The 16,625-nt window shown below is 37.1% G+C and overlaps 1 protein-coding gene across 20 annotated transcripts in view; it reads left to right on the top strand.

The window, feature by feature from the left end:
• The window catches only part of ASG3 (SNF2 domain-containing protein / helicase domain-containing protein), a 29,320-nt gene that overhangs the window by 10,489 nt on the left and 2,206 nt on the right, over window positions 1–16,625 (top strand). For 10 of the 20 annotated variants that reach the window (XM_088718690.2, XM_088718691.2, XM_088718692.2 and 7 more), the window contains 7 exons: window positions 1,945–2,034; window positions 2,312–2,419; window positions 2,533–2,736; window positions 7,442–7,567; window positions 7,673–8,337; window positions 8,796–8,941; window positions 12,766–12,930. In XM_088718690.2, coding sequence (XP_088574816.2) covers window positions 1,945–2,034; window positions 2,312–2,419; window positions 2,533–2,736; window positions 7,442–7,567; window positions 7,673–8,337; window positions 8,796–8,941; window positions 12,766–12,930 — 1,504 coding nt within the window. The remainder of the gene's footprint in view (window positions 1–1,944; window positions 2,035–2,311; window positions 2,420–2,532; window positions 2,737–7,441; window positions 7,568–7,672; window positions 8,338–8,795; window positions 8,942–12,765; window positions 12,931–16,625) is intronic. The other 10 variants (XM_088718702.2, XM_088718694.2, XM_088718695.2 and 7 more) reach the window with 4 other exon arrangements.

Consider the following 16,625-nt stretch of genomic DNA (forward strand, 5'->3'; position numbering starts at 1 on the left):
TTATGGCCGGTAGTTACTGGCATCGGCCATCCAGTATAAACTTCTAGCGGCTGATTTCTTACTCCACAGTTCAGATAGGACTGGGATAATATGTCCTTAATGGTGTTACTTTCTCACTGGGTCAGCCTTGTAAATGTGAGGTATGAAATGATGAGTTTCTAATGCATTGTTACTGTTACACTGGACTTTGGGTTAATATTTGTATCCTAACTCCTAACAGTGTTTTTGTAGGCCAGCCCAAAGTAGAGAAGGGGCCATAAGTGATCCCAGATAGGGGCTATGTAGAATATTTGCTGATTCAAACCAACATCTTTGGGTAATCATCCTGATAAGTGATGTAAAAACAACAAAAGTACTGTCTTACTAGATATAGATGTCCATAATAAATAGTTCTTACAATATTGAGTCCTATAAACCAATAGCAAGAGGAGGAAGCAATAGAGAGGGTGATGATAAATTTAGGACCTGTTTGGTATTGCTTTTGTTTTCACAAATCTAAGAAGAGAATTGAACTAGACAGAAGAATATGTATGATGAAACCTTTTTTTATTTTTGTAAAAATCTTTAGAACTTTTGGCAGCGAAGAGTTATTGCTTTCTAAACAGGTAAAAATAAAAGAAAGGAATGGCAGGTGTTTGGTGCAAATGCTACATCCGATGTCCATGTCCATGTTGTATTTACCTAATTTGTAGGGAAAGAAAGACGCTAAATCAACAACAATAACAAACAGGCCCTTAGCAACAATCCTAGACAAATTCACATAAATGATCAATTTGTAAACTCAACTCAAGTAAGCCTTTATCCCAAACTAGTTGGGGTTGGCTACATGAATCCTTTTCCTCCCTTATGCTTGGTTTAGGGCATAGAAAGATCAACTTTTACTTTCCAAAACTCAGAATCATGAAATGATTTATAAAAGGAGAAGTAACAACATTAGATGATATATTTAACAAATCATATAGCTCATATCTGACCGACCTTCTCATAGTGCAAATTGAGTATTTAGCTGATTACAGTAACTCATGTCATGCTTTTGGTTACATGTGGATCCATTGAAGATGCTATTAATGTACTGTGCCATATCAATGATATATATCCCATGGGTCATTACCAAAAAAAGGAAGTTGTTTTTGTTTTCTCACTGTAGAAACTGGCTTACTTGTTTTGTTTCCTTGCCATAGCAACTGTGTTTTGGATACTTCAGTTTGGTTGGAAACTCTAGTATGCCCACACTTTTGGACCCTTGGGTTGTTGGGCATGAAATGACACAGTATGTCATTATGACAATGGAATCTCATGCTCATATTAGCCATAAGACGTGGCACTTGGCCCTTCTTTTTATAATGACTAGACACCTCATTGCAATTGTTAATTCTTAATTTTTTTTACCATTTTACTATTAAACAATACTAGTGAAAAGTGTCCATTGTCTTCTACTGGAGCTTCACACCTATATCTTCCTTTTCATTAATGTTGAGATGGCATAACTGTAATTCTGCATGAAATAGATGTGTTTGTTAGCATATTCAATGTATTTACATTTCTTTATTTTTTTATAAATGGTAATGTACCGAAGGGTTCCTATGTCTGGATTTTTTTAAGGTTAAGAGTGTGAAACACTAGGGGACACTTGGATACTTGGCACCTATTCAAAGTGCCTAGGTAATCAATTGTTAGTTCTTAGAGAAAAACTCGTTATTTTATCCCAGAGAAGTAATAGATGCATCTGATCTTCATCATTCTTCTACTTTGAAGCCTAGGAACATTAAGTCAATGGCCTTCCTTCAGCATTAAGCAAAGTGTTCTGGATAAGATTTAAAGGAAGCCAGTTCTCAAAATTTATGATAATTCTAGACTTCTAGTTTCTGTTATTGGAATTCATTTATTTTAGCAATTTCTAGAGAAATTGCTTTGGATTTCCTTTCTGATGTTCATTGTTGTCAGGTAATACAACTCCGGAAGGCATGCAGTCACCCTTATCTGTTTAATGGAATTGAACCTGAACCATATGAGGAAGGCGAGCATCTGATACAGGTATCAGAAAATCTCTTATACTCATACCATTCCAGGATGCCACTCACAGTTCTTGTACAACAAAAGGAAAAAGAAGGAAAATAACAGGATTGTATAAGGAAAATCTCTTATACTCATAGCAGGAAAAAGAAGGAAAAAGAAGGACCTAGGGATCGAGATCCGTCCACTCACAGTTCTTATTCGTGGACACTTATCTTAGACTAATGAGACTTAATTTTGCTTCTTTTTGACTGTTTGGCTTTTACTTTTTTTTGTGTGTGAAACTGATATTGGTCAGGCTAGTGGTAAACTTATTATATTAGACCAACTACTTCAGAAACTCCATGCAAGAGGACACCGTGTTCTGCTATTTGCTCAGATGACTCATACACTGGACGTTCTTCAGGTTAATTATCGTAGCCTATGAACCGAAACAAGTTGTTTAGGTCTTATTACTGCTACTCAGTGCTAGCCTGGCCTTTCTTGTATGATATTTTCTGACATACCACACAAATATAGGACTTCCTAGAATTGCGGAATTTCACCTATGAACGCCTTGATGGATCTGTACGTGCCGAGGAGCGTTTTGCTGCAATAAGAAGCTTCAGCCAGCAAACAGTTAAAGTCACTTTAAAACATCATGATAATCAAAATGGGGCTTTTATTTTTCTGGTCTCAACGAGAGCAGGAGGAGTTGGTCTTAATCTTGTGGCTGCAGATACAGTGAGTTTTCAGAAGTACTCATAGACATTGCTAATTCTTTTTATTTTCCCTTGTTCTTGGATGGAAAAACACCATAAGTATCCATTGCATAGCTTGTATATGCTCTGCACTAGTTCAACTCACTTTGGTGGCATTCCTATTTTAATACTAATGATTTTGTTGTGTGCTCAATACTGTTTTCTTCAAATTTTCTCAAGTTTTTGCAAGTATCTTATAATTTTACTTAAGCATGCTGTGTATCAGCTTTAAAATGATAAATAAAACCAGTTTGTTTCTATCATATGTATTGTAGATGATATAGTACTTGGTGTCTTGCATGATGATTTTGACTTTATCTATCAATTGTACACTTGAAAGTTGAAACCATGGATTTTGGTCCCACAAGAACATAATGGTACTGTCAGTATTGTACCCTTCCCATAGGAAATCAAAACCTGGGAGACTAACAGGACGCCGGGTTCCTCTTGAATTGTTGTCCGGACTGTCTCGATTGCATCTCAAGTATAAAGGCACACCCGGACAATTAGGTGTAGTACTTGCTATCTTGCATGATGATTTCGGCATTTATTATCAATACTCAAAGGAATTAAAAGAAAAATACTTACTCTTAGACTGGATCGCTTGTCAACTATGATTTGGGAGGCTAATAAAAATTCCATTGGACCCAAAAATGCGACATTGGAAAAATCTTTTTGGTCTTCAAATATCAATAGGTTGATTGTTTCGCTCATGTATCTTCCAAACTCTCTTCTCTTATTTTTTTTTTTGAAAAGGAATGTTGCTATAAAAAACGGAGGTGCACTTGAAACCATGGATTGAGGTCCCATTGGAACAGGGTGGTGTTGTCTGTATCGTATCGTTCCCACAAGAAAGCAGGACCTAGGAGACTTGTAGGACGATGGTCCCTCTTGAACTGTTGTCCTGACTATCCCAATTGCATCCTGAGTGTTGGGTCACACTCAGACAATCAAGATGGTCAAATACAATTTGTTATTTTTCCTTTTTAGCCTTATTGTTGCATGTTGTTTTGATATGCTTGATGGTACCATATGTCTCACTACCATATCTTTCCCAAGAGCAAATTGAGACAGGGCCTAGTTCCAAGATTCAAACCCTTGCTTGAAACCCGCATGTAGAATAGTTTAGTTCTAGGACATAATAAAAAGGCCCTCTAACTTTCTTTTTTGGGCAATTTATCTTTGCAGTGCCCATCCCGCATAAAGGGTTGGTGTTGTATAATGGTTCTAACATGGGATTGAAGTACTAGTGCGTAATGTTGTATCATACTGTACCAATATACCCCTTTATACCATACTATATTGGCACATGGTACAACATCTTAGTTCTACTTTGCTAGCACTAGCAGATATACTGTGTTGGCAACTTGATATACCTTCCAGTATCGGTTTGGCAAACCTTGATTGAGATAATCGATCGTCGATGGTGAGCAGGATGCAGCAAAGGAGGGATTGCAAGGCGGAGAAAGTGGAGAGAATGCCCTCGAAGGCTCTCTAAGAGGCGATGGATGTCTCAGAAAAAAAAGACAATGGATTGATTTATAACCCAAACCGACTTGCATGGTTCGATGTTGGTTCAGTTTAGTACAGGTCGAACCTCTAGATTTGGGTCATTTCGGTATTCTTTGCTATAAACTAAAGGTGGCTTGAGTAATAGAACAATTTTACCCAACCATTAAGGAAGATAACAATAATTGGTTAGAATTCCTCGGTCCCAAGGCATACAGTACCTAACCAATTTGCCCACTATAGCCGATACCTTATTGTGCTGATCATGAATTGGGATAGTTCATGGTTTCAGTACAGTTTGTGCTTGAACTGGTGCAAACTGCACGGAACATAGTATTTCGGGCAGTCTGGCCTTGTAAGTACCCTATACTAGTTCAGGGCCTTATTTATGCAAGGAGAAAGGGGTGGATGCCCTTTTCTCCCTTTTCTTCAAGGTAAGAGTGGAGAATGAGAGGAGACATGCATGTATATTGGAATTGAGCAGATACATGTATGTTGCATTTCCAATTTTTTAATATAAGTATCTTATATTTTCAACATTTTATATCTTATATTTTCAGTGTTTTACTTTAGTTAGTTTAACACGTATTATACAGTTATACTATTCTTTTTAGCATGTAATGGAAAAGCTTGAAGTATGTTACATTTAAACATAAAGAATGAACTCACAAAATCCTATTTTTTACTCAAAACTATATAAAAGTAGTTTAAAAATCCTGAAAATAAAAAACAAAGAATATATATTTTTGGTGATCGGGATGGTTCGGTTTGGCATGGTGTCTGTCCCGTATTGTACTGGTCTTTTATCATTACGTAGTTCGGTACTAAGTCTGTGAACCTTGCTTGTGTTAAAATTCAACTCAAAATTTAAGCTAGTAGGCTGATTGTCCCGTCTCATAAGTACCATTAGAGCCCTTAATGTTTTAAACTATCCAATGTGGGTTATTTTCTCAACAACCCCCTCATGTGTAGAGCCCGAGGGACGAAACCCAAAGATGAGCAATACATGGATTAGTAAGTGGGGGTGTGGAAACATCGGAAGGTAAGAGGGATCATGGGCATTGAAACTTTATTAAAATTCAACCCAAAAGCTTAAGTGAATAGGTGGATGGGCGCGTGGTTATATAAGTATCATTAGTATCCTTAACCTATTCAATGTGGGACTCATTCCTCAACAGCTTGGTCCTACCAAGAGTTATCTAGCTTGACAGGGCAAAAATGTTAGTTGAAGAGTTTGATAGGATGACAGTGTAAAACACAATGAAGGGGGGCACCATGCCGAGGGCCAAAAGCTTGCAGTCTTCTACAACCTGTATGAACCATCTCCTAACTTCCAATTAGATCCTCAACTCTTCTCCTTCAGAAATAGGATAGATTGATAACCCCAAGGAAAACGTTTTTGTTGGAAAATGTACATTTCCTTTGTTTCATTAGTGCTCACTTTTTGATTTCCATCTAGATAGATAAAGGCCATCTTAAAAGTCTGAAACAATTAGCTCATGAAGATTTCTTAAAAATGTGGAAATTATGCTACAAATCTTGGAAAGGTGCTGGCGATAGAATCATCAAACTAGAGCTAAATCTTTCCCCATGGCAGAATTACATTGGCTGGTATTTTGGTTGCATGCAAATGTCCATAGTTTCAGACATTGATCTAGGGAACAAGATGGTTTGCAAAGCTACGAGAAAGCATATGATAAGGTGGAATGGGGTTCCTCAATGGACGTTCTGGAAAATTTGGTTTGTTGATTTGTGGAAAAGTTGGTAGGGTGCAGCTCGGGCTGGTTGGGTTGGGTTGGGTTGAGGGCATACCTAACCCAACCATACCTCTGTATCTCCCAACCCAGCACGATCCATCCCAAGCTCGGGTTGGAATTTCTCTGACCCAACCCACCAAGCCACATATTAAGCTCAATTCAGGTTAGTCAAGTTAGTGAGGTCAGGTTGGGTTGTGCTGTGTTAATTAGATTAGATCCTTTTGAAATTTGAATAGGAATTTTAAGATAGAGGAAAGGTTTGGCATGTTCTTTTGGATGTGTATTGGTTGGATTAAGGCCGCAACTGTTTATCAGTGTCCGGGGCTCAGTGCTATACTTGTACATAATTTAAGAAGACTAAAGATATAACTTTTAAAACATATAAATAACCTATATGAAATATAAATATGAATTGTCTACTTATTATGTATCGGTTTTGGCAATGTTCAGGTTGGGATTGAAGGTCAATCCTAACCCTGCCATGTCGAGTTGGGATTTTCGAGCCAAGCCTTCCCAATGAGCGGGTTGCAGTAGCGGGTTTGGATCGAGCCCAGCCAGGTTGCTTCTCTAGAAGCTGGATGTTGCTTTCTTTGATCTCCTCCAAGTTTCTATCTCACTCCAAAAGTGTGTCCTTCAGTTGCTTTGTATTTGCAGGAGTGTAAGTAGAAATCCCCTTCTCTATTTGCCTTAACAGGTGTGGAAATCGATAACTCTGAATCTAACTATAAGGGGCGTTAGCTACAGGATGCATAAAATAAAGTGCTTGTTTGGTGGGCTTTTGATATGAGAATTGCACTTTGATTTTGTATAACAGTATCTTCAATAGCTACTCAGAATTGGTTTTCATGGAATTACTATATGGGAGTAGTATAAAATCACTAGATCATATATGCTTATTTTATGCATACACTGAAGAAATGAGAATATATATGCCTGCCTTTTTGCTAGATTTCCAATCCCCTGCTTAGCTTTTCCTCGTAATATAGAATCAGAATGCAAGAATGGAACTCTACCCTACAGGGTTTGGGAAACACTTTATTTAAATATTTGTTTTAGTGACTTGGTGAATTATTTTATCTATCCTTCCAATATGGTGCAAACAGATTTTGGAATGATAGATTTTGTAGGTAAAACATGGAATTGCATCTCCATTCACTTGGTAAACAATGTGAAGAATGCAGACCTGAATATTGCTGAAGCTCTGTGATCATGATGTCATTTAAATTCCAGTGCGACATTGGTTGTTATATGTCTGTGCTTGATGAATATTATAATTAAAGAAATAGATGTCTTCGCATGTTTTTATACTTAAATGGCATTGATCCATACTGAACATCTTCTTTTCCATTATGCTGTCATTCTATGTTGGATGTGCATTATTCATTCCATACCATTCATCATTGATGGAAAGAAGTGGTTTAGGTTATATTTTATGAGCAAGACTGGAACCCCCAAGTGGACAAGCAGGCTTTGCAGCGTGCTCACCGCATTGGTCAAATGAACCATGTCTTGTCTATAAATCTAGTAACAGAACATACCATAGAGGAGGTAATGAAAGAAGTTAAACACAATATCTGAAATAATGTTTTCTTTTGCGAAGAGAAAGGAGAAAGTTTCATGTACTGCTTATCAAGTGTAGTGGTGTACATTTAGGTAATTATGCGAAGAGCAGAGAGAAAGTTTCACCTCAGCAATTGTGTGGTTGGACAAGAGAATGAAGTACAAGGAGCAGGGAAAGATGTTGGGTTTGATTCTGGTGACATGCGATCTCTCATTTTTGGACTCCAAATATTTGATCCGGCGGATCTCAACAAGGGTACCACAAATGGAGAAAATATGGTACAATTAAATGCAATGACTGAAAGGGTGCTCAAAATGCGTAGTCATGAGCCATCAGACAAGGACGATCACAAGTGTGAAATTAATCCAAGAGATATGTTGAATAGCACTGATGTGTTTATGAGAACTAATTCTGCCATCACCAGTTTTGACCCTGAACTCGACGAGGCTTCATATCTATCTTGGGTTGAAAAGTTTAAGGAGGTTTCGCAAGCTACAGAGAGTTCCACTCCAGAGCTGGAAAAGAGAAGATACTTGTCAGAAGAAAAACAATTAAAGCATGAAGCTGATAGGAAAAAGGCAGAGGAGAAGAAATCGGCCAAGTGGGAAGCTCTTGGTTACCAATCATTGGCCGTCAAAGATCCTGATTTCATGGTGGATAATAATATGATGTCAGATGTAGGGTCCATCCAATTTGTGTATGGAGATTGTACTGATCCATCAAAAATTTGCCCTATGGAGCCTGCTATAATATTTAGGTAACATTTTCTCCTTTTTGCAACTTATAACAAAAATCTCCTATCCCGTTTCATTTACTTGTTTGTTTTTCTATTCATATCCTTTCTCTTCCCTGTGTCTTACGGATGGCCAACTAATGAGTCCTATACTGGAATATCAGTGGGAGTTCTACAAACTTCCTTGCTTTCGAATCTGTACAAGAAGGGCTAAGAATTTTTTTACCTAACATGTCTCCTAGATGAAAATATCAAATATCATATTATTAAGATGATCATATGCAAATAGTTTTGAACTTTTCGTTTCTTGCATAAGAATTTCAGGAAGCAATTTTTCCAGTGTTTGGTTAGAATTTTAGAGGCAATAAATACTGTTCTTCAGCTGAACTATACAAGTTCTTCCTCCCAGTTTATTATATATTAATATGCGCTTCATACAGAAACTACCTTTTCTAATGGCTTATCAGAAGTTTTGTTTGCAGTTGTGTAGATACTTCTGGAAATTGGGGACATGGAGGAATGTTTGATGCTCTAGCTTCGCTTTCTACATGCATACCAGATGCTTATCACCGAGCTTTTGAATGTGGCGATCTTCATCTGGGAGATCTTCACTTAATAAAGATAAATGGTTAGTCTTTGTATCTTGCAATTGTCACCACCATTGCCATGCACCATCTTCTTATTTTCTTCTTATTGTGATCCTATCTGTTAAAGTGGTTTTAGATAGTCAAACAAATAAAGTAAAGAAACCGAATCAGCAGGAATGTTGCCTTCAATGAACCAAGAAGCTTTATACCATTAATACATGCTCATAAACATGCTGCAGATAATTAGCATTCTGCTCTTTGTATGAAGTTTTTTAATGCTATTGAGGAATCAGAATTAAATTCAATTTCTTATGGTAGGGCAAAATAGCCATTCTTTGATAAATCGGCACCTGTACATGGAAAATCTTTCATCTTGCTCATTAAAAATCTAGCTCCCGACATAAGAAGTGTTTAGAATTTTCCGTCAACTCACAAAGATATTAAAACCTAAGATGGTGTAATGCTGTATCAATTGTGATAACCCTGGACTCCTGGTTTTGTTTCTTGTGAACTTCATCTAGAACTTTTACCGCCCCCTTTGCAATTAGTATCTTTAACCTTATAATTCATTTTGTTGAGTGCATGTCTATGATTATCTCAAACTCAAGCAATCAAGTCTCATTGTGTTTGAAAAGCCATTTGTTGTTTACCCAAACAAAAAGAAACCACTTATTGTATAAATATTTTCCATTCAGATGCACCAACATTAGGTCTTGTATCTCTCTTCCAAGTCTCCTTCCTGGTAGACCTGGAAAGAGAAAATGGACTGTCTTTGTTATCGATACTAGGTAAGACAGACTTTTAGATAGCTTGAAGGTAACTTTGATGGACAATATCATTTCTTTTTTTGGTAAACTATAGTGTGATTTTTTTGAAGGTGCTTAAAATACTACATGAATATTAAGGTAATTTTTTTGTGCCATGCTTTCTAGTGAACCCAAAATTTTAAAATTGATTTTTCCTTGCTTCATGTTATCTATCCTCAATTTGTTGGATAATGCTGTTCGTCGTTGTTATGGTGGTAAAACTGAGGAACTTTAATGTCACATTTGGCAAGAGACCATGAAAAATCGATTTGCCTTCCAATTTGGGTATTTGCTGCTACATTTGCTTTAACAATTTAAATATTTTACATACTAATAATCAAGGTTTGTTGAACCACAGGGGGTCGTATTGGCCAGCGACCAGTTTAGTACGGTTCCTATATATACAATACCGAGCCGAGGCATACTGGAACCAAGGGGAGGGGGAGGGAGAGGGAGAGGGGGAAGAGGGAGGAGGAGAGGAGAATAAAAATGAGAGGGAGAGGTGTACCTCATCGACGGCAGCAACAGCATGCTAACCTTACTGCGGAGTTGTTATTATTGCAGAACCCTAATTCCTGCTGGCATCATCTTTGCGGAGCTCTTGTTGTGGAGCATCGAGAGAGAGGAGAGAGGGGAGAAGAAGATCAGGAGAGGAGAATAAAAAAGAGAGGGAGAGGCGTACTTCATGAGCAGCGGCAACGGAACCCTAACCTTAGCTGCGGAGTTGTCGTCATTGCAGAACCCTAATTCTAGCTGGCATCAAATTTGCGGAGCTCTCGTTGTTGTGGAGCAATGAGAGAAAGAGGAGAGAGGGGAGGCGATTGGGAGAGGAGAATCAAGAGAGAGGGAGAGAGGGAGAGGAGAATCAAGAGATTGGGACAGGGAATCGAGAGAGCGGGGGAGAGGGAGAGAAATCGAGAGAGCGGGAGAGGACTTCAGTAGGGTTTTTATTTAAAAATCGGTTTGGTTTTGGAACTAGATCCGACCGGCAATTGTCTTGGGAACCGGTCAACCTAGTTTGGTACGCTTCGAAACTGTTCGATTCAGGATCGTTCGGTAGTCCTTGCTAATAATCAAGGTTTGTCAAACCGGTACTAGGGCTCATACTAGCCGATGACTAATTCGGTATGGTATTGGTCATACCATGCCATTCCGGGGTGTAACTGAAACAGGGAGGGTGAGGGGGAGAGGGAGAAGGGGAGAGAAGAGAGAGAGGTAGAGGATGGGGGAGAGAGGGGGAGGCTTACAGCTTAAGACACTCCAGTTATGGTTCTTGTTCATGACAAGGAGCTAGTTTTATGTGAAGAGTTTGTAGCTGCTAATGATTCCTTGTTCTGATTGCCCCACCACTTTGTACTGTCTTTAATAATGTATAAATACTCTAGAGTGGAAAATAGTAATATAGTTATTCCACTGGCTATTAAGTAGAAAACTGAAATTTAGGAAGATGTAGGTTAAATCTTGTTTGCTATTGACAATATTTTGCACTTTCTGGAACTATGTTAACAGATTTTATGATAAGTAATATGACACTTCATTCAGCCCAATTCTTTTATGATTTAAAAATTGATTTGATTTTCAGAATATTGTTTGCACTCTGTAGCTGATGCAACCTTTCTGATTAATAATCTAGTTGCACTTTTTTTATCGGTTTGCATTAAAAGCTTTCATATTGTATCTATCACCAACAGAAAAATTCTTTCTATCCATGTCATCGTATACTTCATGAATACTCATGATCATCTACAAGCATGTGAGAATCATGTGGTTGCTCCATTAAAGCTTAGTAATGATATTGATCACAGGAAGGTCTTGGGGGATGGAGCAGTGGTCAATGAATGTAAAGATGCTGGACATATTACAATCATAATACTTGATTCTGCTCTCTATGGCCAATATTACCCAACTAATCAGAAACATGATCATTAGGAGATAAACTAAATTGGAAGGTTTGCAAGATGAAAAGTAAAGGCAAGGTTAATTAAAGGTCGTAAAGCATTGAGCAACATAGACGCTAACTGTATCACTCCTTCAGACTATCAAAGATGAGTCAACCAAAAGAATGCTACTCTGTCTTGAATAGCTGATTTTGAGTTGGAAAAACTCATAGGTGTGCAGGACAAGGATTCATGTCCTAGTGTGTTACCATACCATTCTGATAAAAGAACATTACCCGATGGCTTCGCTCAAGAACTGGGACATCTTGACCATCCAAATTGATGCCAACCCAGATGGAGAACATTGCATTGCGAAACGTGGGATGACCCCGCATCCTGGACACCATTTTTATTATTTGCCCCTCTTCATTCTTATTGTTAAAAATGGTTGTTCCATTCAGTCTTGGTAGGTCCTAACCCATCCCAGTACTGTACCATCCTGGGACTAGACAGGAGATGTACTAGAACCAGGACTTTAATCCTTGGGTTGGTAATCATTGAAGTAATTTTTTTCTTTAAAAAACCTTCTATGCTGTGTTTCAGCTTAAACAGATCTACAATGAAGGAAGCTGAGGAAGGTAGTATGTTTTCTTCTTTTTTTTTTCAAATACTGCTATGAGCGTTGTTTTTTTACATTATTTTAAACATGCATTCATGACACTATCAGAAAGCCCTTACCATGAGTGACCAATGAAGTCAGTCTATCTAGACAGAAGAATGTATTTGGCCAACTTCATCTTTGTAAAGGAGGCAACATGTTAGTTTGGCAGCCTTTGGTGGGATAATATAATATAGGTATTGGAAAAAAATTCCATGGCTATTAGATGTTGGACAAGGAAGGTAGGAATCTCATTTTTCCAAGAAGCATTAGGAGATCTGACATGTTTTGAGGACAGGGAAATTCTTTTCATTGGGGAATCCAACTAAAGCTAATTATGAAGCGATAGAATATGAGTCTGGGGAGCATTGCTAAATGATCATTTATAGATCATCACCTCTCTCTTTCTGTCTCTCTCTCTGAGCTTGTACTTCATCCATACAGCACCTATTTTATGCAGCATACTGTGTGATTATCTCTGCATATGTCATGTTCCACTTTCCTAACTATTTATCATACCGCAGGAACCCACAGTGACAAAGGTGATGTCCTAGATGTTCCTTTGTGGGTGGCACTAGCTGTTGTGCAGTCATATAATCCAAGACGTAAAGTTCCCAGGAGTGATATCTCTATAACTGATTTTGAAAGATGCTTGTCAAAGGCATCTTTCTCGGCTGCTCAGAATTCTGGTAGTTATCTAAATCCCTTTCCATTTCATTAAAATTTGTTGATAATATTCTCTTATTTCTTTATGTATTTCCTAAGTCTTTATGTCATTATGAAGCTCTCAAAAAGAAATATTGAAAAAATGGCTGTGACCTCTATTTCGCCTTTCAAACTATTTCAACTTTTATGCATTATGACAAGGCGTTTTGCATTATAAAGGCATGCACACAAATATTCTCATCAACTTTAGTTTTCAAAATATTCCCTTCTAGATGTTAGATAGGGTTTTGTTTGTGTGTTTGCATGTGTCCGCGCATGTGCTTGTCATGAATCTGGTAATCGTAGAATCAAATGATCAAATTTCAAAACTAAAATCTATATTTTAAACACATTCTAATGAATATGCTCATTGTGAGGACTCGTGCGGGCATGTATTTAGTCCCACTATAATTGTGCACTAGAAAGATCTTGGGTACTTATATAGAGCCAGAAAAACTAAATAATACATTTTGGTTGGGTGAGATATTGGATCGTTACAAGTAGTATCAAAATGGACTCGGTTTATGGCCCATGTAAACTAGGGATGCTATAGCACAAGCTTTTTTAGTGCTAACCACAATCCAATCATTGTGTTCGTAATTGGATTTAATTGGACTTGGATCCTTAGCCTGGTGAGATGCCAAGAGTTAAACTTGATGGGGGCGGTATGTGAGGGACTGAGGGCTCTGTGCGTTCATATATTTGGTCCTACATCAGTTATGCATTGGGAATATTTGAATTCTTATGCTGGATCAAGAAATCCAAATAATAACCTCCAATTAGCATTTTTTGGTGAGGTCTTGGATCATTATAAATAGTATTAGAGCCGATCCGATCTATGGCCCACATAGACTAGGGGACACTGCAAGACAGGCCTTTTTGGGGTTGCCCACGTGCTGATCACGGTGATTAGGATTGGATCTTTATGATTGGACTTTTAGCCTGGCAAAGACGACATGACCTAAATGGGGGGATTATGTGAGGACTTATGCGAGCGTATGTTTAGTCCTTCATTAGTTGTGTGTTGGGATTTGGGAAGATCTCGAGTACTTGTTCAAGGTCAAGAAATTGAATTAATACCTTTTATCTGGCCTTTTGGGGTAAGGTCTTGGGTTGTTACACTCATGGATGCCTAATGCGTCGTCATTAGAGTTAATAGTGTATTTGGGCACAGGAATCTGAAATTGCACCTGTGATGACTTTGAAGTTTGCTTCTTCCTTTTTTTGATTTTTTATCCAATTGGCAAATAGTTGATTTAGTAGCAACTAAAGAAAAGGTACAAGGTTCTTATAATGAAGAAGGAAGCATATGGCAAAACATGTTCAATATTTATATAACTAAGGAGAAATGAAATAAAGAATAAAGAATAGGGTCTGACTCAGTCAGTGTTCCATCAGAGAATAGATTATTTGTGATAAAACACAACCAACATTAGCACCATAATAGAAGAGTATCAAGTATACAAGCAGAACCTGGGAAGTTTAACTGTTTGCTTAGATTTGTGTTGATTCGACATTTGACACAAAAGGCAAATGAGTGGGCGTGATACTCAGTTTTCTTATTGAGCCAACTGAAAAACCCAGACCAATTACTGTGGCTACTTGAGTGGCTTGATTTGGCCTTGTAATACATATGTTTTTCACAGAGAATTTTGCTGTCAATTTGTTACATTTGTGCCTTTTGAATTCCATTTTAGTTATTTTTTTTCAAATTTTATTTTTTTTATCAGTTTTAAAGATTGGTTAAGATTCAATAATCACATAATTTTGGAATGGACTAGGGTACAAGGAGCAGGGAACTGGCACTTTTAGATGATTTTAGGTGCTAAATGTTTAGGAAGCATCAAAAAAAAAATCATCTTAAATTCAATATACTCATCTTGCTGTTGCATATTAAAATTGAATAGACGAGGATTAAACACTGATAATAATAGTACCTATCTACAATGGTTCGAAGCTTTAGAAAGTGGATGTAGGAGGGGGAGTAGGAGCAGGAAATCAAAAATCAACGCCGAAAATTTGCCTGATGTACTCCATGCATGTTAGAGTGACTAAGAAGAATAATTGAGGATGATTTTTGAGTTTCAAACTATTTCCCACTATATATGTATAGCACTTATTCGGAATTAGTATTATGAATAAATGATGCCTCACATGTGTTAGCTCGGCATTGAAATAGTTTTGATCATGGTCCATCCAGTACCAGGTGTGGTACCGGTCACCAATAAGTATGGTACAACATCGTCCGATACTATACTGGCACATGATATGGTATGATGTACCAGTCATCTGATCAGTAGGCTATGCCATTTTGCTTTTTTTTTTTGTTTTTCAGTTTTTTAGTTTTTTCTATTTTTTTATTTTCAGTTATTATTTTAATTATTGTGATTGTTTAATTTAGGATTTTGATGTTATTTTGATATCTTTTTTGTCATCAGATGGTCTTGAAGTACAATTGAAGTATGTTTAATTGAGTATACACATAATATAATAAATGGACTCAAAGTATAAAGTACGTAATGACATCAAAAATTTTGTGGAGTGCCGATGTCCCGGCATCTAGGCCTAGGATATTACACCAGTTCTTCTCTACTGCTTACAGTCTCTTCTGGGAGAGGCACGAAGATCTACATCATTAATGGTAGCCCCCAGTGGTATGGCTTTGGATTTCTTCTCGTTGTAAATTCCAAATTCCAAGGGCCCCAAACCTAGTGGCACTCAATCACCGCCTATACGAAAAAACCTCTGACTAATGAGGTTCTCTTGTAGATTGGATTTGCCTTGGCGAATCCAGAACTAGAATGTGATTTGTATTGTGAAGGCCAAATTGAGCCCAGTTCCTAGCAACCTCTTTCCTCTACCATTGGCCATTTAAGCTCTTCTAGAGAGTAGCCTGAATCTGTGTCTTCTCAAGGTCATCTAGAATCGATGCCTCATAGTCTTTCGAATCCCTCGAGAGGTAAGAAGGTGGTTCTGCTTCCGTTCAATCTCCACCTTTTTCTTAACCTTTCTTACTTGTCTTGAAATTGGCAAAGTGCTTTTTTAATACTTGGCAGGCCTCCATGGATCTGATAATGAGACACATTAGAGTAATCATTGGCTAGATACTGCTTTAACTTGATCACCCTTACTTCTTGGAACTCCATGTCGCACCATCTGCACCTTCAGGTGGTGTTGGCCTAAAAGCATCATCCTATGATCTCGGCCTATATCACGATCTAACTCCTTCCATCCTGGATCTGTTTATGCAAGTTTGACAAATATTTGTCATATATTTTTAAATCAATTAACAAACACTTAATTAATTATTTAAAAAATAGTAAAAATATATTGTAATGCAAAAATAGTGAAAATATATTGTATTGCAAAAAATCACTAAATTATTTCAGAAAATGCTTCTACATTATCTATACAAAATACTAATAATACTAATCTTTCAATTTTTATAATTATTAAAATATTTTTAATTAATTATTATATAATAAAGTGATATTTAATAATAAGATCTGTAGAAAATTAATTCTAAATCAGATTCCATATATTTTTATTTCAATTGATCATTATTTAATTGATTATTTAAAAATAGTGATTTTTATTTAATGAAAAAATCAGATTATTACTTTGGAAAATACTTATCAGTTATCCATACATCAAACTATTTTTTCAAGGTTTTTGTAAC

This window comes from Phoenix dactylifera, chromosome 3 (genome assembly GCF_051530095.1).
Source record: "Phoenix dactylifera cultivar Ajwa chromosome 3, Ajwa_hap1_PhDact_Kaust_v1.1, whole genome shotgun sequence".
Classification (NCBI taxonomy): Eukaryota; Viridiplantae; Streptophyta; class Magnoliopsida; order Arecales; family Arecaceae; genus Phoenix; species Phoenix dactylifera.